General features: G+C 36.2%; 2 protein-coding genes across 2 annotated transcripts in view; both read right to left on the reverse strand.

Annotated features, from left to right (window-relative positions):
* Window positions 1–453: 453 nt before the first annotated feature.
* Polr3B (RNA polymerase III subunit RpIII128) lies at window positions 454–12934 on the reverse strand. The gene is made up of 11 exons (XM_089634399.1): window positions 12717–12934; window positions 12219–12550; window positions 11201–11313; window positions 9444–9619; window positions 7420–7607; window positions 6956–7340; window positions 6455–6818; window positions 5113–6366; window positions 4892–5028; window positions 4582–4745; window positions 454–699 (listed from the first exon to the last, which is right to left on the reverse strand). The coding sequence occupies exons 1-11, from the start codon at window positions 12807–12809 to the stop codon at window positions 480–482; spliced, it is 3426 nt and encodes a 1141-aa protein (XP_089490525.1). The 5' UTR covers window positions 12810–12934; the 3' UTR covers window positions 454–479.
* An 8470-nt stretch (window positions 12935–21404) lies between these two features.
* The window catches only part of LOC149421452 (sphingomyelin phosphodiesterase 4), a 35685-nt gene continuing 32016 nt past the window's right edge, over window positions 21405–25073 (reverse strand). Inside the window, exons 12-13 of the mRNA XM_089634400.1 lie at window positions 23759–23881; window positions 21405–21968 (exon numbers count right to left, since the gene is read on the reverse strand). Of these exons, the coding sequence (XP_089490526.1) occupies window positions 21546–21968; window positions 23759–23881 (546 nt within the window). The 3' untranslated portion in view covers window positions 21405–21545. The remainder of the gene's footprint in view (window positions 21969–23758; window positions 23882–25073) is intronic.

Genomic DNA, 25073 nt, shown 5'->3' on the forward strand with positions numbered 1-25073 from the left:
GGATTGTAATCTTCAGAGAACGCGCGTCAAGTGAGTATGCTGTTCTTGTTCTACCAGTATTTCAATGGAAGATGCTCCGAGGAACTAACGTCATTGATCCCTTCGGCACCGGTGCATAATCGGGAAACACCAAATGCTCGCCATACATTATCATTACACGATTGACATTATGTCACATGAGAATGGGTTGTTTCTACGACTCGTTCTTGAGTTCATGAGAACATCTGGGCTGTGGAAGGTTTTGCTGGCATCTGTGTTTCCTCCCTCCTACAGTTCTCTTTAGACCCGTATTCACAACTCCTTCCTCTCCTTAAAAAGACCCTCCACACAGCATCCCCAAAGGTGGCATACTTGACTCGTGTGTAGAGTTTGCTTGACACTTAGTTTAGTGAGGCTTGTTAAATTTTTTCATATAAATTAAGAAATTAAAATTATAAAAATAAAAGAACACAATTAAGTTTGTATATTATTTATTAAAATCATTCGCAATACTTCTTGAGAGTAAGTCTGGGCACGATATTCATGGCGGTGAGCTCTTGGAAGAGCAGCTTGCAGGCGTACGGGATCTCGATGGTGCTGACGGAGGCAGAGCTACTGCAGGCGTGGCACCAGCCGTCATACGCCAGCCGCCCGCATGCGTTACAGATGTCCGTACTGAAGGCGTCCGACGCGATCATCAGACGCTCGATGAGGAGCATGCTGGAATACAAAGTTGCACCATATTATCTATTTACAGGTTTTTTGTCAATAGGTTGAAACTGACCACTTTCTGGTAGTGTCGAGAGTAAACCTCTATCCCGGTTGGCGCTCTAAAGTGAAAACAGAATTGACTCCAACAAGAGTCAAAATAGAAAAACTGCAAAACGATAATGTGAGAAGCAAGTAAGTGAATTGTGCAGAGATGAGATTGAATGAAAAGGAAATGGACGGTCTAAGCATAGACCAATTATGGAACCACATAAAAGTGAATCTGCTAGAGAGGTTTGTGGAATAAGTACGCAAGGTAGGAAGAAAGATGATGCATAGTGGGATGGTGAGATTAAAGCACTGGTCTCAGAGAAAGAAAGCATGGTTATGTCCGATTGCGGCTGGCAGTGCTTCCAGCAAAGAGAAGGATCGAGCGAAAGAAGTATATAAAGATATAAGAAAAAGGTAAGAGTTGGAGTGAAAGAATGAGAGAAACGCCTGGAAGAGGAAAAAGGAATCAAAATGACAAACTAAGTATAAAATATGGGATGTTCAAGGCGCTTTTATGAATGGAAGGGGGTGCATGGAGTTATATTGTACGAAAACATTGTGCAATATAACTGTGTATGAGGAATACTTGGAGCAGGTGGATGAGTTCGTGTATTTAGGAAGTATCTTTACGAGAGATGGGAGGCTGACAGAGATATTTAAAGAAGGTAACTCTATTAATGGAAGACTGAACGCAGTTGGCGCTAAGTAGACTGAATGCTGTTGAAATGAGATCCCTGAGGCGTATGCGTGGTAAAACCATGTGTGAGCGTGTGAGAAATGTGGAGATCCGCAAAGAGTGCAAGGCTGATGTAAGCGTAAGCATATCAGAGTATGTATGAGATAATGTATGAATGTGAATGAGGCAAGAAGTGTGTGTCAAGACCAAGTTGTTCGGCGGTCCGTCTTCTCTGCCTACCCCTGCGAGAAACGGCGTGATGGTTAGTTAGTTATTTATTATACTTGAAATTTTATATAATTTTTATTTTACTTGCAAAGCTCTATCGTAAATTCTTCATATGCCTACCCCTGCGGGAAACGACGTGATGGTTAGTTAGTTAATAGTAGATTTGTTTATTAAATTCTACAAAATTAACAATTGGAGTGGGGTGCCGTTCTTAGTGAATTTATATATTGTTTAATTCCTACAAAACAAAAATCGATTGAATCTTAACAACGATATTATAGTTGTAAGCAAAGAATTAACTAATAATAATCAATCAATATTTGCCTAGATCAAATAATACGCAAAAATTCATTGTAAATAATAATTATAAAACATTTGCAATTCAACAGAATGCTATTTTTACCTGCATACGAAGAAGGCAAGGTTGTTATTTTTTTAAAGCTTTTATTACCTAATATAAACGGGGTGGGGGTTGCCCTAGTCACGTGATATCTCAGTAAGGGGCTGTTTCACCACCTCTGAGTAAACTGATTAACACGACATTTACTTGACTGGTAGTGCTACTCAGTCATGTTGAAACAGATAATATACACGAGTAGCGCTAATTCATAGTTTACTCAGAGGTGATGAAATATCCCTTAGTAGAAGAAAAATTGCCAACTTTTATTTATTTTTCAGGAAATAATATGATGTATGATGATTTTCGCTGTAAAGTTTCACAGAATTTGAACAATACATAATATTCATCAAATAGAAATGAACAAAACTTGAATTTTAACATTTGAGGTATTGTTCAAATTCTGTGAACCCGTCCTAGCATCTACATACTTTGACTGGTGGTTTATACAAATTGACAGTTATGCCTGTTTCTACTAGAAATTATACATTCTGTTCCACAAATCTAGATACTTCTACTGTCAGTAAATCAGAATCGACTATTTAATGAATTCTGCTAGGCGATAGACTTTAATGTGTAGAATTTTGGTATAGGATAATTCTACCCTTATTCGCATTTTTATTTTGTGATTCACACATTGCTTTTAGTACAAATCATACATAAATAATATTTATATTCGATACTATATTTGTCATAAATTATCATAGTTTATTTTATCATGCGTTTATAAAAATGTTATCATTTAAGTGAAAATAAAATGTACAGTGTACTGTGGAATTTCGTTTTAATTATTATTGTCTGCACCCTCCACTCTAGACACCAAATTCTTTAAAAGTTTATGTAGCCGAGAAATGATGACATAATTTAGATTACTGTATTTACTGAATATAAATTGGAAATTAATTTTATTTTTTACTTTTAAAAGAAAGACAAATATTCCCGGGTTACGAATAACCTGACAATATTTGAAAATCTCTTACTACCACCACAATAAGCGGGGAAAATGTTGCTTGTGTTTTGATGGAGGACCTAGCGAGCTGAGGAAACGAACCCACTACGCCTGGGTGGGACTCAAACGCGATGTCAACTCAGCCACTGACTGGTCGAAATTAATAGAAAAACATATTTATGTTACATTTCGATTTATAATTTAGATTTTGTAATACTTTACAAGAATTTGATCACTAGTGTGGAGGACTGTTGGCTGAAAATACTTTTGTAATATTAATAAGAAAGTGCTCATATCTCTCCCGTTCCCACGGCATTGACTAATATTATGGGACAGTGCTTGTCACGTGGTATAACTGAAAAAAATGTCACCGTAGACCTAAATGTTGTCTGCATTTTTTACATCAAATAAGCTCAGGAATCGTTCTTACAAGTCTGTCAGATACGTCCTGATACACCCTGTATAATATCTAACATAATTTATTTAGATTATTAGTTTCACCCAGACAGTCTACACAATGCAAAGCGTTTCAACTATCAAATATGTTAATAATTACATAAGTCGAAATAGAGTGTGCGAAATATGTATGCTGACCTGTCTGTACAAATCGCAAGTGTGCCCCACTGTTGAATTTGGCAGCCACCTCTGGTCTGGAGCCCCAACATATTTGTAAAAACCCTTGACACTGTGCATAAACAGGTGGTTTGTTTGATAGATTCACCTCTCTTAACAAAAGGATTGTAATCTTCAGAGAACGCGCGTCAAGTGAGTATGCTGTTCTTGTTCTACCAGTATTTCAATGGAAGATGCTCCGAGGAACTAACGTCATTGATCCCTTCGGCACCGGTGCATAATCGGGAAACACCAAATGCTCGCCATACATTATCATTACACGATTGACATTATGTCACATGAGAATGGGTTGTTTCTACGACTCGTTCTTGAGTTCATGAGAACATCTGGGCTGTGGAAGGTTTTGCTGGCATCTGTGTTTCCTCCCTCCTACAGTTCTCTTTAGACCCGTATTCACAACTCCTTCCTCTCCTTAAAAAGACCCTCCACACAGCATCCCCAAAGGTGGCATACTTGACTCGTGTGTAGAGTTTGCTTGACACTTAGTTTAGTGAGGCTTGTTAAATTTTTTCATATAAATTAAGAAATTAAAATTCATACGCAAAAATTCATTGTAAATAATAATTATAAAACATTTGCAATTCAACAGAATGCTATTTTTACCTGCATACGAAGAAGGCAAGGTTAATTTATCAGAGACACCAAATTTATTTATTTTTATTTAAGACACCAAATAACTACATAATATCTACACAAAGTTTGATTTATTTTAAAATTTAAAAGAACAATTGTGTCTTTGATAAGATCTTGATTAACTATGATTTTACGAATTGTATGAAGTCGATTGAATGTTTATAATGTTAACTGATAACTTGGTGGATTGTCACTTGGCTATTGAGTTTGAAACCCACAGCGAGTACCAACTTACTCCCTTTTCAACACGAGTTAGGCTTGTAAAAAGTTGTATAATCTAAGTCACGGCCATAATTTGAATAGGGTATCAATAATATCCTGTGTTACCTTGCTCCATATCCGATGAGGCAATCTCTCTCCATCTCCCCGAGCCTAAGTCCGCCCTCCCTCGATCTACCTTCAGTCGGCTGTCTTGTGAGCACAGCCCTCGGACCTCTGGCTCTAGCGTGCATCTTGTCCTGTACCATGTGCTTCAATTTCTGATAGTAAACCTAGAAAAGGAATAACATTTAAAAACAAACAGCCATTGCAATATTACGTGATAAAATAAACCTAGACAATGAGACTTGATTTAAGAACCCGACATCAGCGTAAAACAATAAAGATGTTATGTAATTTTTTTAAGTATTGTACTTACAGGTCCAGAATAAATATAAGCCTCCAAAGGCTCGCCTGTAATGCCAGAGTAAAATATATCTTTGCCATGATAATTGAATCCATGTTTCGCCAACTCATCACAGATATCAGAGACCTTTGATCCTCCAAACGCAGTTCCTGTAAAGTAATTCAGTATAATTACACTGTAAGCTTTATGCACAGTGATATAATACACAAACATGAGCAGACGTATTTACTAACCATAATGGAATTTGCCTTCTAATAGACCCGCCTTGCCACCAATCAATTCTATTGTCTTCCCCACTGTCATTCGAGATGGGAATCCATGAGGATTCATGATCATGTCTGGACAAATACCATAATCATTGAAGGGCATATCTTCTTGGTCGACTATCAGTCCAGTGACCCCTTTCTGTCCGTGTCGGGAGCTGAATTTGTCACCAATTTCTGGCCTTCGTGTCTGCCTCAACAAGCATTTGATCAGAAAAGCTTCTTCCGCATTAGAAGACACCATTACTTTCTCAATGTAAGCTGATACGGGACACTTGTAGCACACTGGGACGTCTTTGTAGTCTATTTGTTGCGGTTGGCCGGCTACAATCGGATTCAGAGAAACTAACGGCATTTGCTTGTTTATGAGGACCTGTCTGTTTTCCACCAATTCTCCGGGAGCTGCAATTCCATCTGCATCCAATATGTCGTGTGATTTTATAATTTTATTTGTTGTGGCATCCCTCGACGGTCCCAGGATTCTGTCAGAAGTTTGATTGGCATAACGTTTCATTGTTGTTTTCACACTTTTATAAACCAAGCAGCGACCATAGCCTCTATCTATAGAAGCTTTATTTAAGATCAAAGCATCTTCAATATCGTAACCGCTGTAACTCATCACAGCCACTGTTGCGTTCTGACCAGCAGGAAGTTTGTCAAAATTAGTTAATTCAATGGTTTTAGTTTTTACCATAGGACACTGCGGATAAACTAAATTGTACATAAGAGTATCGATGCGGTTCCTCTGATTGTAGCCTATAGTTCCCATGGCTTGCTTGCCCATAGCACACTGGTATGTATTCCTCGGGCTCTGGTTATTGTGTGGGTAGGGAACGAGTCCTGCGCAAACTCCTAACAGTGTGAATGGCTCAACTTCCAAATGAGTTGTTAACTCGGGGTCTATTTCATGTTCCCTGCAAGCTACATAACTGTCATTCTCTTCGTTTACATCCAGATATTCAATTAGTCCATCATTCAAAAAATCTTGGAATTTCCTAATGCCTCTGTCCAGTTCGGAGATGTGATGTTGCTCAACCAGAGGCCTTCCGTGCTTGACGATGATGTAAGGTCGACACAAGCGACCTCCGTCACTGCAGATGTAAACAGTGCGTTGATTGTGATTCGGGTAGATTGACACAAAAGCTGAGATCAGTCCCCTACGACGGAACATTCGGAAAACTTCAATGAGGCGATTGTAATTCCTTATGACTCCCAAAATGTTACCTGTAAAAATTATAATTTTATGAAAAGGACATGATCGGCGTGTATTGAAATTTAGAAACATACACGGGAAAATATTTCTTATTCTTACCATTGAGAAATACAAGATAAACATCTGGATGATTGATCTCTTCCCCTCCCAAGAGACGAATATCTTCAACACCGGCATTGGACGCCAAGCGAGTGATGGGCAGTTGGTTACACTCCGTGGTGATATGGGTCATGAGAGCCAAGTTCTTCACCAGCCCGCAGGCTTCTCCCTCGGGGGTGTCGGAGGGACACAGCATGCCCCACTGAGAGGGCTGGAGGGATCTGGGGCCAGAAACCTTACGAGTCTTCTCAAACTGAGAGTTAACTCTGGTCATCATGCCCAGGGCTGAAATGTAACTCAAACGACTCAAGATTTGTGTTACGCCATGACGTTCCATCTTGAATCTTTTGATTGTCCAGTTTCCCTAAAATAATTTTTTTTGGTTTTATTATATTTCATTCTCTTGTTTTTATTTGGCTGATTAGTTTAGTTCTCTTAAAATGTTTGATTTTAGTAAACTTGAAATAGTTTTTTTTAACATAACTATGTTCAGTGACTTACGCTTGAAATTGCCGTAAATAATCCATTGGCAATTAGATCGGGCCGCATGTGTTTAACTATGTCAAATTGTGCCGCTTTAATTTTGGGAATTATTTTATCAGCTATCATTTTCAATTCCCAGTTGAACCTCTTGAACAGGTCCTCAAACATCAGAGACAGCATGGAACCAGCCAACTCCAAGCGCTTGTTTCCATAATAGTCCGGGTCGTCGATGGTGACTTTATTGGTTTCGGCTTCAATGACTCTCCGTACCATCAAGGAAACATAAACGGCTTTGACATAGAAGTTGAAATTCTCCACTGGGATATGAGCTATGATAGTCGTGGCAAGTAAATCTCTGGCTTCATCAGCTGGGGTTCTGCTTTTGCTGGCTGCTGACACAAATCTAAACATAAACGCTTTATTAGAATTTTAAAATACAATATTTGCACTAATCTCTAATTGTAAAATAACTATGAACTAACCGTTTAACTTTCAATTTCGATCCCATATACTCTAGGGCCTTTTGCTGCGTAAATATCTTTAAATTGTGGCACTCCATAAGGCAAGGCGCCATCTTTTTCAATGTATTACTGTCCGTTCCGACCAGTTGAATAATTTCTTGATCGCTGCAGATGCCCATAGCTTTGAAAATGACAGCAATAGGTATGTCCTGCAATAAACACACATACATAATATTAAAAAACCTAAACATTAATCTCTAAATAGTATAAAACAACTAAATTTTTAAGTGCAGAAATATGGGGTTTTATTTAGTTTGGTTCTTTGATGGGAGGGATTTGAGGGAGGGGGAGGGGGTTGAGAGGGAAACGGAGGGAGGAGTCAACATAACGGGGAACATTGTCAAAAGAGGTGATTTGCAAGGTGCTATTATTTTATTTACTATATTAATGTTTGAATTAATTTTTTTGTTGATTTCTAATGTTTCTAATGCGCACAAATTAAAATATTTATTAATGTTAGAATGTTTAAACTTAGTTTTATCCCGGTTGAAGCTATGGCCTGTCTCTATCAAATGATTAGCAAACTCGGAGAAATTATTATTTTTTAAACATAGTTCGTGTTCCCTAATTCTGGTTTTGAAATTTCTTGTAGTCATACCTACATACTGCGAGTTACAATCATTACACTCTAAAGTGTATATCCCATTTTTATCTAATTTATTTGAAACATCCTTGTTATTAATTAAGTTTTTTATTTTAGAATTAGTGTAAAAAGCTGTCGAAATATTAACTGGTAACATGCGGGATATTTTTAAGGATAAGTCGCCTGTATAAAGAAGTTTTTTATATATTAGATTTTTACTAGATTGAGTGTTATTATCTCCACTATAAATGTACTTTTTAGAAAATATTTTGGTTTGTTTCTTATTAACTAAACGATTAATTATGTCAGGTTTATATCCGTTGTTTAGAGCTATTTGTTTTATAATGTTAATTTCATTATTGAAATTCTTCATATTTAAAGGGACATTAATGGCTCGATGTATCATTGAGTTGAAGGAGGCGAGTTTATGGGACAAAGGATGAATTGAAGTAGAAGGTATAACACAGTCAGTGTGTGTAGGTTTTCTATAGATGTTAAAAACACACTTATTATTATCTAAGCTGATGCTTAAGTCTAGAAAATTTAAATTGTTATTATCGTTATGTTTCAGTGTGAATTTTATACTTTGGTGAATGTTATTAATAAAAGTGAGAAAATTGTCTAATTGTCTGTTGCTACCTGTCCAAATTACAAAAATGTCATCAACATATCTATACCAAACAAATACATTAGCTAAAAGGGAAAGTCCATCAGGCCATAGCTTCAACCGGGATAAAACTAAGTTTAAACATTCTAACATTAATAAATATTTTAATTTGTGCGCATTAGAAACATTAGAAATCAACAAAAAAATTAATTCAAACATTAATATAGTAAATAAAATAATAGCACCTTGCAAATCACCTCTTTTGACAATGTTCCCCGTTATGTTGACTCCTCCCTCCGTTTCCCTCTCAACCCCCTCCCCCTCCCTCAAATCCCTCCCATCAAAGAACCAAACTAAATAAAACCCCATATTTCTGCACTTAAAAATTTAGTTTTAAAATAGCTAGTTAATGACACGGACGTGTCGAAACCGGTCGCTAATTTTATAAAAAAATTTATACGTAACAAATGTACATTGTGAATAATAAAAACTCATTAAAAACAAAAAATGTCTAGAAATTGTTACATAGTGAATGCCAAAGAAATACAAAAAAAAAGTATAAAACAAAGTCACTATCCGCGTCTGTTTGTTTGTACGCTTAGTTCTTCTAAACTACGCAACGGATTTTGATAGGGTTTTCGCTATCATTTAGAGAATTTCTTGTGGAAGGTTTATATATAATAAAACATGCATATTATATTTATAGAAAGTAGAGAAAAGTCGAGCAAACCGGGGACACGTCAGCTAGTTGAAAATAAATTGTGAAGATTTAAAAGATAATTCTCAATAACTTACATCAGCCAAAGCATTGTGCCTTAAAACATATTTGCCATGTTTGACAATGACATTAGTTCTGGATTTCTTTTCATGAGTTGAGCTCGTGACTTGACATTGAATGGCGCCTTTAAATTCATCTACTATCATTCTGTTGGTGGACAACTGTTCCAGAATAAGAATGACCTTCTCTTGTCCTGCAAAATAAACAGATTATCATGTTAGTGTATTATTCAAACTGATAATAGCACATATCATTAACCTTTTCGAGGCAATCTATCGCACCTGCACGTTTTGACACAATGTATGTGTTTTAGTGAAACTTCTTCTTAGGTCCAACAAATTCGCAAAGTTAAAATTAAATATATCGACATCACTTTAAGTATTGGTTTCCCGTAGTGTGAAACCGTTGTATTGGGGAGTTCGCAATGTAATTGCGCTTATGTGTGTTGCAGTGAAATAGTGTATTTTGTTGTGTTGTTATTGTAGTTATTCGTAAGTTTATGAGTTGCAGAAGTTCGCAACAGTCTAATTTAGAGTTTAGAATTTTGAATAAAAAAGTTTTTAATAAGAAATTATATTGTATGTCTTCTAGTGGGATATTTAATTTAAAATTTATAAAACAGAAATTTTTTTTGTATTCGCTTAATGTTGTTAATGTGAATTTTGTAAGAGGGAGACCAAACTACTGAGTTGTATTCAATTATGCTTCTAAATAGAGATATGTATAACAGTTTAATGGCTTGTATGGAGTTATGCCACATTTGCATACGGGGATAGCCACCAAACAGGTTAAGGGAGAACTTTGGCATTTTCTAGCACTATTGGGGATGAGTTGGGTCAGAACACCTTTTTTATACCGAATATGACATTTGACAACATTGTATCATTCACATATTAGAAAAATACTTGATAAAGTTGTAACACTGTTGCCAGACTTTATCTGTCACACAGAAGTTAATAAAACTGACTGTAATTAATAGTAGGTCTTCGACCCTTTAGAAACAGCGGCGCGGGAAGTAGGACTGCGAGTTAATGTTGACAAAACAAAAATGATGGTACAGAGCAGGAACCCCTCACACAGAAGAAGAAGTAGTGCACTATTTAAAGACAACTACTCATACGAAGTGGTCGATCAATTCACCTACCTGGGCTCCAGCCTGACAGAGAACAATGAGGATCCAGCAGAAATCAGAAGAAGAATCACAGCAGCCAACAAAACATACTTCTCTTTGGTGCCAGTGTTTAAGTCACGTAGTGTCCACAGAAAAACCAAAATAACCATATATAAGACCATTGTAAGAACTGTATTGGCATATGGATGTGAGGCGCTGACACTGACGGTAAAGATGGCTGAAATGCTGGATACTTTTGAAAGAAAGGTGCTGAGAAGAATATGTGGACCCGTGAAAGAGGGCGAACAGTGGCGTATCCGGCACAATATAGAATTGTACGATATATATAAGGCCCCTAGCATCTCTGCATACATGAGACTCCTCAGGCTGAGATGGGCTGGTCATGTACAGAGAATGCCGGATACACGCGTCCCAAAAAGAATTCTGACTGGTCACCCAGGTGGAAAGAGAAAAGTGGGAAGACCCAGACTGAGGTGGGAAGATGAGGTAAGAGGGGATGCAGCACAGCTTCTCCAGGTGACAAACTGGAAGTCAGCCGCTGAGAACAGGAGGAGTTGGAGGCGACTGTTGCAGGAGGCCAAAGCTCGATATGGGCTGTAGCGCCATCGAAGAAGAAGAAGTAATTAATAGTAATCGACTTACCTCTCACAATGAAGTAACCGCCGGGATCGTGGGGGCACTCGTTCAGTTTAGATAACTCGAAATGAGATTTATTGGTGAGGACACAATTGGAAGATCGCAGCATGAGAGGCATTCTGAAAGAATAGAAAATAATACATAATGTGATGTAAAAATATCAACAATTTATTTTGAAGAGATAAATGACCTCACACACATTGATCAAAAGAGGAGAAAGAAAGACTACAGCCTGATAAATTTGCCTAACTTTGCTCGTCGCAATTGTCATAAAGTACTGCTATTGGGGCAGCATCAAAAAAACTCAAGCACTAAAAATGCTTGTAGTGTGAACGCAGTTTAATATTAACTTAATATGCACGGCATAGCAACAGATTATAGCTTCATTGGAACTTATCCCTTTTCCTCATAAACGAAGCATGTAACAAGAGGTTACAACGGAGCTCTCATCTGCAGTGCGGAAGATACTTAACATGTTATCAAAGATATTTTCAGTAAATATACAGAAAATACGGACAAAATTAATACGCACTTTGAATAGAAAAACACAGTGTATCAGTTAGATGATAATGAAAAGTAAGTATTTTAGTTTCCGAAAATGGAAAAAAATGCATTTTAATAGTTATTTCGTTAAAATTAAAATCGATTTTTCACTTGGCGTCCATTGTTATAGATGTTTTTAAAAAAAAAATTTAATTCACTCAAACCAAAATATGAACCTATGATCCTAAAATAGGTTCTTGGTTTGGGTTTAATGAAAAAACAAATTAAAACCCAGTCTAAAAATTATGTTATGTCAAAACATGGCGCAAAGAAAAGATGATTTTTCTATTAAAAGAGCGTATTAAATGTTTATGTATTTTCTGTATATTTACCATATTTTCTAAGAGTAGGTAAAATAAGTTAGAAGATAAAAATAATCTAATACATTATACATGTCTGTGGGATGACATAGAAGTGAGAACGGGCTCCAAAGGGTTGGGAGCAGTTGTGATCCTTGCGGTTTCACATAAGAAAAACTTACCTTCCGATAATCAAGTTGTTTCTGATGACCCTCTGGTTTCCTCGAGTGTACTCAATGTCGACAGTAATTGGAGCTGAATACGTCATGTCTCTGAGCCGACACTCGTGCGGCGTGGTGGCTTTAATTATGTTGAACCCTTCTTCCACATCGGGTGTCCCAACGTACGCATTCAGGTACTTGACATAGAACAAGGGGTCGGCATCGCTCAAAACTTTCTCATTCGCTTGGACAATCTTTTTTATTTCAACATTTATAAAATAGTTAAACGAATCAATGTGCTGCTTCACTAGACCCTTCACTTGTAAGAATGCTGGGACTAGCTTGTGTTTATCCTAGAAAATCCATAGAAAATTAATGAAACAGCTTAATAAAAATTATTATTTTAAATTATATATTTATAGGTGATAAAACTACAACGAAATGGGGTTGTAGTGTACAACAAGAAAAGCGAACATAATTAAGAGGTACAAGATACCAGAATAATAAAAAAATTATAACCTCCAACGCTTTGATGGGCTGTCTCAAGAGTTTCGGATCTGAACCGCCCCATACATCCTCAACTTTATCGATATTTGGCTCCCCTCTAGTCATTTTTAACAATATCTGCACGCACTATAGTGGTGGGTATTTTAAAACAATATTATTAGCAAAAGAAGTCGCTCGACGCACTATATTTTATTATGAATCCGGCCGGTTTGACATAACGAAAACGAATATATTTGACATATATGGTTCACATGTGGGCTTTATCTATGGATGTGGCACGGGAACGATGGAAGTGAAATAAAGAGCAGTGTTGCCAGCTCGATTTTCAAATTAAAGCTAAATGAAAAAGAGCTAAAAATTAGCTGAGTGCTTATAAACATCATAAAATTTCTGCAGGACGAGTTGCGAATTATGGGATAGGAACCAAACAACCAAAGTACCGTCATACCAGATAATGTGTTTATATATTTTTTAACATAAATAAACCACTCAATTGATAACAATTATATTTAATCTACCATAAATAGTTTGCCCAGAATAGCAGTTATATTCAGAAAGTTTTTTTTGAAAATATCCTAGGATGTGTCGGCACTCGAGAAGTTAAGGAAATAATGGAACTTGAGTTTATTAACTATAATGCTTTATCAAAAACAATCAATTTATAATCCTGGAATAAAAAAACTTTTAAAAAATCAAAAATTATTTTCAGTCCCACAAGAAAGAAAAATTGTCCCATAATCATAATAATTTATTTTTTGTAGATTTTACAGTAGTTAGTGTAGGTAACTTATTAAAGTTACATGATTATATCACATTATATTAATTTTCAATTCATATTTATTGACAAAGAACTATATACATTTCTGCATTCGGGATTTCTCCAAGCGACAGTTAAATAAACAGTCCCTAGCCACGGCGTCAAAAAATCCTTAGAAATGCAAAAACACAGATATTTGAAGAACTTTAGTACTTACCTAATATGTTTTTGTATTTTTATTTCATGACTTTCAACTAGAGATGGTTGATACCTGAAATGGGTTGTCACTGCTGTTTCAGTTACTCAGTCTATCTCTGTAGTTATTGTATGCATAAAAAAAAATTACATCTCACTAAACCTCTTAAGATTAAACCGGCACTCCCGAGACACTACTGGTGATCTAGGAGGTATTGGTTAAACGCGACGTACGTTATAATCTACGTGTTCGCAGGATGTGTTAATTTAATGATTTTATTAAATTATACTTTTTCCAAGTTATGCTTTAAAATTATTAGAAGAATAATTTGTTTGCGCCCGTACACACGCAGTATGAATAAGTAGTTTTGTCCGTATAAAAACTCAATTCTTTCAATAATACAATTTTGTATTGAATCACCGATACAATATTTTATTTGTATGCCTTTCTTGAAAGAACAGAGTTTTTATATGGACAAAACTATTTATTCATATTCATATTGGGTATGTACGGGGCAAACAAATAATTCAACTTAATATTTTAGCAAAACTTGCAAAACGTATATTTAAGTGAAATTATTCAATTAGAGCCTTTTATGAATTTTTTTAGGACCCCGCCAGAGTATATTCTTTTTTTAAAAATTTTTTTATGTATATTTTATTTAGTTATAAAATTTTACATCTTATACCTAATATATTATTTTCTAGGACTACTATACATAATATTATTTACTACTAAAATTTGGACTTCAGGCGTCTATTATGTGCGGAAAGTCCCACATCTTACTTGCAGAAAAGATCACTCACGAATATACTAGTTTTTAAGTCTAATAAATAAGTTTATTTCTTTGCATTTATAAGGCAATATTAATTAATTACAATGCATGAAAATAATTTTTTTTGATGTGATTTATTATATTTCTTGGCCCACACTATGCATTATAATATCAACTTTCAGACCCTTTTTGTTCCTGTAATGGCTTTTATGAAGGATATATCTATAGGATAGTCAAGGGAGTCAAGCCACAAGATCGTAAAGCTAAGAAAACAGCCAACGAAGATTTTTTGGTGACAAAAATGTATTAGTTTATTTTGTTTTTAAAGACAGAACAGTGAAACTTTGAACATAGATACTTTGTAGTGATATCAGTTTATTATTTTGGTTGAATAACTATAAAAATAGTATTTTAGAAGTTATGTGTGTTAACCCTTGACCACTGAATACTGAAATGAACAGATGGCAAGGATAGCATACTGGAAGCGTGATAGTCAAAGAGTTAGGTCTCTTAAACCTGTATCTTTGATGGTTTTAAAATGTTTTGTAACTCATTTTAACCTTCCAGTTTAAATTCCATTTACGACAAACGCGCCTTATCGCTTCCCCCACTCTTGCGACTTAGTTGTAAGCATCGAGCTTCGAGCTATGCTAGAGTCAAATCAAATGTCAATCATTTACCGCATGATATAAATGCTTTTCTCAAAGTGAATTACGGTAGGGCAGTTGAACCGATAGCAGAAGAATAAAACAGAAGCTTTCCAAAATGCGGTGTTTGTCGGTTATGTGCACTGGATAAGAAAAGATCCTCAGCATCAATGAAGTGTTGCCGTTGCCAGTCCTTTACATGCAAGAACCATTCTTCAGTTGAGGTGGTTTGTAACAATTGTAAGGATGAGAATATTGATTCTGACTAAATAGGTCGATAAAATATTTTGTTTTGAAATATTAACATGTTTAGAGTTAGGCCAGTGCAATTAGCGCCAAAAAGGGGGTCGCGATCGAAGTAATTCCGGTAGTCCCAATTTTTTTATATATTATATAAACTGATCTCCTGATGTAAAATCTGAGTTTCCGACCTTGGCGCACCTGTGCTCGCGCCGCCATTTTGAAAAAACTGGCCGAAATCGGGCCAAAATCTAGTTTTTCCCAAATATCTCATATCCAATGCAAATTTCGGTTAAAGTATTTTAACAAGTATAATAGAACATAAAATAACCTACAACTTTTGTCAAAACAAATTTCTTCTATCTCTAATAGGTACCTAGGTAGAAAGTCGTAAAGGTGCGTATATTTTTGAAAAAACAAGTTTTTTGTGCGACTAGGTTTGGTTTTTTATAAATACCTCGTTTCCAGTGGAATTTCATGAAAATTTTATTGATACCAATTTTGTAGAACATAAAATTTCAAAAAAAGCTGTGCAATTTTTATGTTTATATAGTTTTTTTTACCGATATAAAGAATAAACAAATTTAGGTAGGTACGCACAGAAAATCTATCACGATTTATTATCACGTTATTAGATTTTCGTTTGCATTTTTAAATACATACATCTATAAATTTATTAGAGGGCACTTCGGTATGGGGGAGGCTACCACCCCCCCCCACCCTTCTACTCCTCCCTTCCGGTTCCCTTCACAGACAGTTCCATCCTTCGTTGGACTGCTAGATTCGTTTATCTGCATAACATTTGTGAGGGTATCGAGTCATTCTGTGGGATTGAATCAGAAACGTCAGAGCAACATGTAGAGATGAGGCCTACAAGAATTAACCCATTGGCCTCAAACGACGCCGTCCTGGCGTGTGTACGGCGATGTGTCTTAAAATCAAACGACGCCGTCCTGGCGGGTCTGATGTCTGTCGGATTAAAAACGAAAAAGGGATACATTATTGACATATGTGTTTAAAATTTTGAATGCCAATCGCTCTGTAGATAATTAAGCATTTATTTCATAGTAATTGGCAGGACTCTGTTGGTACAATTTTTTCCCGATATTTACGATTGAAATTTTGTTATATTTCAGCTTCATTGAATTATTTCAAAATGGCGTGTAGTTCGGGAATTGACAAGCTTGTTCGTAAAACGCATGGTGGGCTACTAACAAGAGCCCAAATAGCAAAAAATATATATTATGGTAATAGGTATGATTAATGTACAACTTTTCTTAATCCAATTATAAAAAAATGAAGAAAAAAAATGGTTTTTGAAAAAAAAAAATTTCTTATCCTCGTTTAATCATATTATTATTATTTTTTTTAAACAATGCATATATTTTTTACATACCTTGATTCAATGCACAAGTAAATTTAAAAAGATTGTTTCGTTCGCATGTTTAGTTTAAAAGTTATGCAAGATTTAGTACACCACTGCACTTTTAACTTTTGGTACAAAATTAATTCGGATGTGAAGGACCATTTTTTAGCCAAACAATTCGGAGGCCAATGGGTTAAAAGGGATGATCGAGACGTTCAAACTCTCATTGATTGGTTTGCTTGCCATGAACCATTTTCTTGTCACGTGGCTGAAAAGATGGGGAAATTAGCTATGTCTAAAGTTATCAACCAGAACTTTGGAAACCTACACTTAAAACGTAATGATGCGATAGTTTCTCTTGCGGCGGTGACCAGCAGTGTCAAAAATCAGGGTGTGACTATGGCAATAGATCCATTAATGCTATTCAATATGAACTCTCTCCTGTACCATTGTCTCTTTTCTCAGAGGAAGGCATGCGCAAAGGAACGAAGTCTATATTTTATTCATCATTCAACCCTCTACCAAATAATACAAAACTGGGAAGCAGTAAAATACAGGTAATTGATGGAGGATATCTACTGCACAAAGTGGTATGGGGTCGTGCTCAACCTTTTTCAGTAATTTTCCAGCAATATGTCAGGTATGTACAAAATCATTATGGATCCAATGCAGTAGTGGTATTCGATGGATACCCAGATTCTATGGAAAAGAAAAGCACTAAAGGGGTGGAAAGAGCACGGCGTGCCAGAGTTACAACTTCTGCTGAAGTTTTTGTTTTTTGAAAGCATGCACCCACAAGTGCCACAGAAAAAGTTTCTGGGAAATGAGAAGAACAAGTCTCGTTTTATTTCCTTACTCAGAACCTCATTTACACGATCCCACATAACGACAGTACAAGCTGAAGAGGATACTGACGTTCTCATAGTGAACACAGCAAATTCATTGTCATCTCAACATGATGTAGTCATAATCGTTGGTCAGGATATTGATCTGCTGGTACTCCTCACAGCTCTCTCACCTCCCAACGTATATTACCAAAAAGTTGGAAAAGGTAAATCACCTAACGCGTTGTACTCGAACAAATGTTTTAAACACATTGAAATAGTTGAAAACATTTTATTCCTTCATGCCATAAGTGGTTGCGATACAACTTTTTTACGATAAAATTTTGTAATATTCTTCTCAAGAACCACTCAGTGAATGAACTTGTTCGTGTATTTCAAGACCCAAAAGCAAAGACAGAAACAATCACTTTGGCTGCCGAACAACTATTTGCACTTTTGTATGGCGGCAACGAGAAATCAAATTTGGAAAATTTAAGGTACAGCATTTTTGTCAAAGGAGTAAATAAGAACAAATTCAATTTATCCAGGCTACCACCCACCAAAGATGCAGTCCAGCAAGACGCTTCAAGAACATACTTGCAAGTGCAGACTTGGCTTGGTCACGATAAAGATCCGACTGAATGGGGGTGGAAAAAGGATGCTGTTGGGTTACTTACTCCAGTAACAATGTTGAAGGAAGCTGCACCTCAGGCCTTACTGAACTTCATATCATGTCAATGCAAAAAAGGTTGCGCTGGAAAGTGCACCTGCAGAAAGTCGGGTTTGAAATGTTCCCTACTCTGCATTCATTGCAATGGCAACTCCTGCGAGAATGCTGTAGAAGCCCTTGTTGATGACGATCACGAGGAATATGATGACCCAGTCGCCACAAATTTGGGTGATGAGACAGATGAAGAAGCTATTCAGGGCCAGAAGTAAGAAACTATAGTCAAGGGCTCGTACTTCTGTCTAAACTGATCTACCATTAATTTTATTTTTTGTTATGCTGACAACTTAACTAATAAAGAAAAGAATGTCAATAAATGTTAATTTTACGAAAATACCAATTTTTATCTTTTTTATGTACCTTATCATCTTAATTGTATTAATAATCTTAAATGTATGTTGTGATTACGTTGATAGGCATGTCAGACCAAGCTGCGACCACAAATGTAGTGGCTTGGCCAATTTTAGTGGTCTTCCCATTGGGAATGTATGGCGACCGATATGCTGAAATAGTCTATCTACTATATTTATTGCTAGGTCTGACACAGCCATGACGATTGTTGTCAACGTATATGTTCTTAGAACAATAATTGTTAAAGAAAAATAAAATCAAGGAATGCCAAGTTTAAAACACCAAACCTCTGTTTCAATTTTTGGCCTGGTTTTGGTGGATTAGAGTTTGGATACTTAAGGCTGGGTTTACACTTGTAAGTAAAATTTACGACTTTCATAAATTTTTGATAAGTTACTCACAGGAGCGATTACATATGCATCCAACTTATCGTAAATAATGCTCACGGAAGTTGTTTGGAAGTTTAACTTACGAACTTCTCACAGAGACCGCTACACCAATAATTCTATTTTAGGTAAGATGGCTTCCTGACAACAACGCGTTGCCGCCGACTTTGACAGCTGTCAGTTAGTAATATCTGATAAGGGATTTGTTTATTTACGGTTAGATCATGGATCCCCATATAGTACCCACAAGTACCCATTTCCGCACACAACGGATTGCCGCTGCGATAATATGCACAATTTTGTCAAACAAAAACGTAAGGGCCCGCAGAGTGTGTTGGATTAGGAGTTGGCTTCAAACAAAAAGTACTGATGGGGATTTCGTTCGTTTAACGGCAGAATTAAGAATTGAGGATCAATGAAAATTACTTAATTTTATCCAAATTAGAGCAACTGACTTCCAATACATAATATATGTAAATGGTTAGACCGCTAATTAAAAAGAATGATACTCGTTTTCGGAATGCTATTTCACCAGCTGAAAAATTAATGAGATTCCTGAGGCGTATGTGTGTAACACCATGTACGATCGTGTGAGAAATGCGGAGATCCGCAAAGAGTACAAGGCTGATGTAAGCGTAATGAGTAAGATCAAGAAAGGGACGCTTAGATGGTTTGGGCATGTAGAGCGAATGAGCAAAGAAAGGAGTGTAAGGAGAATATACGATGCAAATGTGAATGGTAGCAGAAGTCGGGGACGCCCGAGGAAGACAAGGCACGACCAAGTGAATCAGATACTTGAATCGGGCCATGTCAACAGTCATAATAATAGAAGAGTATGTATTAGACGATGTATGAATGTGAATGAGGCAATAAGTGTGTGCCAAGACCGAGTTGTTTGGCTGTCCGTCCTCTCAGCCTACCCCTGCGGGGAAACGGCGTGATGGTTAGTTAGTTAGTTAGAAAAATTAATGGTGACTCTTCGATTTTTGGCGTCACGTAATGTTTTCTACGTATTCTTGTATTGCATTTTTGTATGCATTCATTCGAGATATTAATTTGTTGTGAAGTTTGATAGCTGATCCATCAGTTCGTGAAGTCGAATACTAGAATCATTATCACACATTTACACAGGCATTTTTTAAACATGACATTGTGTTAATGATAAATAATGTTATGTTAGTCTCCATAGATTATTGCAGTGTATTATTTCATAAAGCTGTTCATGGCGACAAATAAACAAGTCCCGAGGAACAACGGCAGAAAGACCTGTCAGTGTTGCAGATTTCTGTTTTACCATCCAGACAGTGACGTCAAAACTTACTGTAAGCGTCTCAACTTATCAATCTGTTTTGATAAGCTGTGAGAGAGCCGTAAATTCCCGCGTGAGCGATTAGACCTGTCAAAAACTTACGTAAAAAAAACTTCCGTAACTTGGTAAAAATTACGGTAAGTGACTTATGGTGTCGTTTACATTGGTAAATTTGTCGTAAGTCGCTTACGTGAGCAACTTACAGGAAAAAACTTCCAAGTGTAAAGGCAGCCTAATAGAGATAAAAAATATAAATTATATACCTATTTCTTTAACGAAATTTTATTTTCTACAAAATTATTATCAATAAATTTTTCACAAAATTGTACTGGAAACGAAGTATTTATAAAAAACCAAACCTAGTCGCGCAAAAAACTTGTTTTTTCAAAAATATACGCACCTTTACGACTTTCTACCTCGGTACCTATTAGAGATAGAAGAAATTTGATCTTACAAAAGTTGTAGGTTATTTTATGTTCTATTATACTTGTTAAAATACTTTAGCCGAAATTTGCATTGGAAATGAGATATTTGGGAAAAACTAGATTTTGGCCCGATTTCGGCCAGTTTTTTCAAAATGGCGGCGCGAGCACAGGTGCGTCAAGGTCGGAAACTCAGATTTTACATCAGGAGATCAGTTTATATAACATATAAAAAAATTGGGACTACCGGAATTACTTCGATCGCGAATCGCTAATCGCACTGGCCTAAGTGTTGCTTCGTATTTTTTAAGAAAGTCAAATATATTTTTTTAAAGTACTGCCTATTATGATTTTTCATATCCTTAAAGAAATTCCCTAACGTTAAAAGAAAACACCACTTACATGGAGAAAACTTGATGACGTAAAATTTACGACAAGCGCCCGCTCAAGGGAAATTTCTCAACGCGCCCGCTGGAAGGTTAAGTAACTTTTTAAATCAATTTTAACTCATTAACTCATTTTCGCCAAATTTGTGATTTGGTTCCCTTGACATCTACAGCGACGAAATGTTCAGTAAATAAAATTCATTCATGTGTTTTTTTTTTTTTAAATTTTTTATGATTACTGAAGGGGATAAATGGTGTGGTATTTTACCTAGAAGAGAAAGAATTTATTGCAAAAAATGTTTTATTAATGGGTACATAAACTAGGGAAAAAAAGAAGGTTGTACAAAAATATTACATATTAGATTATATAAATTATCTTTAACATGTCAAAAATATGTACATATTCAAAATATAGATTATTTAACAAAACCAATAATTACAATTTAATAATATACTTAACCAGCATGCTCGCTATTCATAAACCTAAAACTATCATCATCCGTATTATCAAAAGGTTGAACGTCATCCAAAGCAGCATCTCTAGTTGGAACTGTATTCCTGGATCCAGCCAGGAAGTGAATGGTTCCTTTAAATATGACCCTGATAATCCAGAGAGTGATGCAAATGGAAACGCAGAAAGGAATGCTATAACCAATCAGGTAACAGACGGAGAGGAATGCCGAGAACCAGAAAATGTAGGCTTGGGAGGCGAGGGGGCGAAGGCACATGCGGGGCGGGAGGGTCTGCGTGATCAGGGCTCCGTAGTTAGGCCCACTCTTGGAGAAGGTGCGCATCTGACAGGGCTCTTCCAAGATCTCCTTGCTGAGAATGCCCACGTAGTCTTTTCTCGCCCAGAGAGCTTTCATTTCTTCACAATACTGCAAAATAAACAATTACATACCAATTTAGACAGAGTAAAAATGAGGGTAACCAGGCCACTCAGGACAGTGGCAATTCAACACACTCTTAAGTGATATAAAGTCATGAAAAAAAAATGTTATGTTAGGTTTATACAATAGTTTTTTTTTTAATGGCTTTGGGTGTTGAATTGCCACTGTTCTGAGTTGCCATGGAACTAAAAATAAGATGGTTTGACGATAAGTAGCACAACCATTATCTTTATATACAGGCCGTGTTGTAGAAAATGTTCTGACCTTAGAACTGAGTCAAAAAGTCCGGAGTTTTCTTCTGGCACTGGGTTTAGTTACTAAACCCAGCGCCAGAAGTCCGAAAATAACTCCCTTTGCGTTAAAAAAGATGGCGGTGGTAGCACAGATTGATATTAGTAACAGGGGATAAAGAAGTCCTAGTAAATCAGGCTTCCAAGAAACTAGGTGTCTTATACAGGGTGTCCGGAAACTCGTAGTACAAGCGGGAAACTGGTGAATCTACATCACATTTGGAGTCGATTTTGTAGTATATTTTTTTTGATTTGAGCTTTCGTTATCGAGTAAATCGAGTTAGAAGTTGATTTTTTTTTTTTTTTTTTTTTAATCAAATTCTTATAAATTATTACTGAAGATCAAAGTACCCAACTAATGAAAACTATTTGAAAGCAAAACAAATGAAGAAACTCGGATTTGAAGCATTATTTTGAAATCACCCTTCATTTAATCCGGTGAAATCATAAAATATTTCTGCTCTGCAGGGTTAAAACATCTGTTTCTCAACCCTAAACACCAGAAAAAACTTTAACCCTAAAATAGCCGAAAAATATTTTTTTTATTTTTCGGAATAACTCTATTGAGTAAAACCTCAAATTCTTCTGTTTCAGATTTTCGTTTAGAAATCACTAATATTGTCTTCAATATTTAAAAAACTTTATGTTTATTTGGGTTCCCCATGTGGTGTAGATTCTCCAGTTTCCCGCTTGTACTACGAGTTTCCGGACACCGTGTATATAGGGCTAGCGGATTCTTCAATAGTGACCAGCTGTAAAAATTACAAGTACGTCTAACAATTCGGGAGCCACCTCTGGGCTTGAGGTCCATCTGACAATCTATTGTTAAAAGACACAGAGCAATTAAATTTGCGAGCCACCTCTGGGCTGGAGCTCCAAGTAAACAAATTAAAAAAAAAATACTGGTACATATTTAAGTTTGAAAGTGAACATTGATAATATTAAAAAAAAGAAACGATTCAAATTCCTTATTGCACAAACATTAAAGTGGCGGGGCCAATAAAAGTTATGCATTAGGTACGCAGGTAGAAAGAAGCAAAGGCGTTGCGTCGCTGTAGGTAGATGCGAAGATGTAGTATGGGTGAACGATGTCGGCGACACTTTTTCATACTGTTAATGAATGGTTCATGGCCCATCTCCCTTGTTCCTATTATCCATGGTAGTGTGGCAGCAATGTGTGTGTGTGTGTATTTGTAATTTACGGTGGCTGCCCGAACCGTAAATTGTGTTCAGGAGATGGGAGATTAAAAATGAGTGTCTGCAATATTAATTAAATTTATTCGTGAGGATGAATTTACAATTTTACAGAACGCGGAGACGGTGGCAGACAAAGTAGAGATAGTGGCGGTAGAATCGAAAGTTGAAACCGGAATGAAGATTTCTGTTCTCGTGCTCGCTTGCGTCTAGCGGCGGATTAATTCAAGTTAGTGTTGCCACATGTGGGAGGGAATAAAGTAGTCCCACAGTAGTATGTATAATAATTATTACCGTTTCATTTAGTCTTGAGGTTATCTGATTCAACATGTGCACTATAAATCCAAATTCGTAAGACTTGACAGGTTGAATGTCTGGATTTCCCATATATTTCAGATTCCTTGCTCGATCCTTGGCCTGTAACACAACGTGTAAGCAAATAATTAGTACATATTACAGAAAATAGATACAGTTTTTATCTTAACACACTTCAGGCGGGCGGAATTTTATTTTAAACAGCTACATCTTTGAAAACAATATATTTTAATGAAATTTTTTACATAGTTTACATACATCACAGCATCCCAACAATAAAATTATTATTTTCTTAACGATAAACTAATGTTAACGAGACAAGGTTTTTATGCATAACACAAAGGATAACATAATATTATTAAGCAATAATTATCAGCCTGACACCTATATGAATTTAAAAAAACTTTTGAGAAAAAATATACATGCCGCTGGGGGGAATTGAACACGCAGCCTTCAGATTGCCAGTCAGGTGCTCTAACAATTGCGCTACGTCGGCTTATTCAAAACCCGCCAAATTATTCAATAAGTACTAGTATTTTTCATTCAACAATTATTGCTTATTAGATTTTTTCATTAGAAAACAACCAACTTTATTTTTGTAGGAAAGGCTTTGATAATGCTAAATCTCCTACTAGATGGCGTTGAGATACTTACAAGCCTACATTTGTAATATGAAATTAGTAAAAAATTACATTTTCGCACAAATCTTTACAAATAAACCAAAAACTTATACATTTCCGGTGTGATAAGTGTAAGGGTGTATTACCCGATCTACGGGTTTAAAATAGTTCCCTTTTAGTGAAATATTCTTCCACACAAAACACAACAAGTTGAAGATGGGGAAATGTTTTAAATACATGTATGTACAAGGTTGGAACCCTTACAAAGAGATTGATATAAAATTATCGGACAGCAATGCCTTTCCAGTCAATCAAGTAGGACCAGCATAAAATGTCGAACTACCCTTCCCATAGGAAGTTTGTTAATAATCAGCTAAGAATAACGACAATTATTATAATTTTTTTTCATATATAAGTAGCTTGAAGTGTACTTTCTAACCTTCTTTATCACCATCTCCTCAGAAGTTCGCCTCTCAGAAGCTGGGCGTACTGTACAGGGCCCGCAGATACTTTAATAGTACACAACTGCTCACCCTGTACAAATCGCAAGTGCGCCCTACTGTCGAATTTGGCAGCCATCTCTGGTCCGGAGCCCCTAAATACCTGAAAAAACCCTTGACTCTGTGCCAAAACGGGCGGTCCGTTTGATAGATTCCTCAATCTTAACAAACGTA

The sequence above is a fragment of the Hesperophylax consimilis genome, chromosome 8 (assembly GCF_061612785.1).
Source record: "Hesperophylax consimilis isolate HC1 chromosome 8, BYU_Hcon_1.0, whole genome shotgun sequence".
NCBI classification, from domain to species: domain Eukaryota; kingdom Metazoa; phylum Arthropoda; class Insecta; order Trichoptera; family Limnephilidae; genus Hesperophylax; species Hesperophylax consimilis.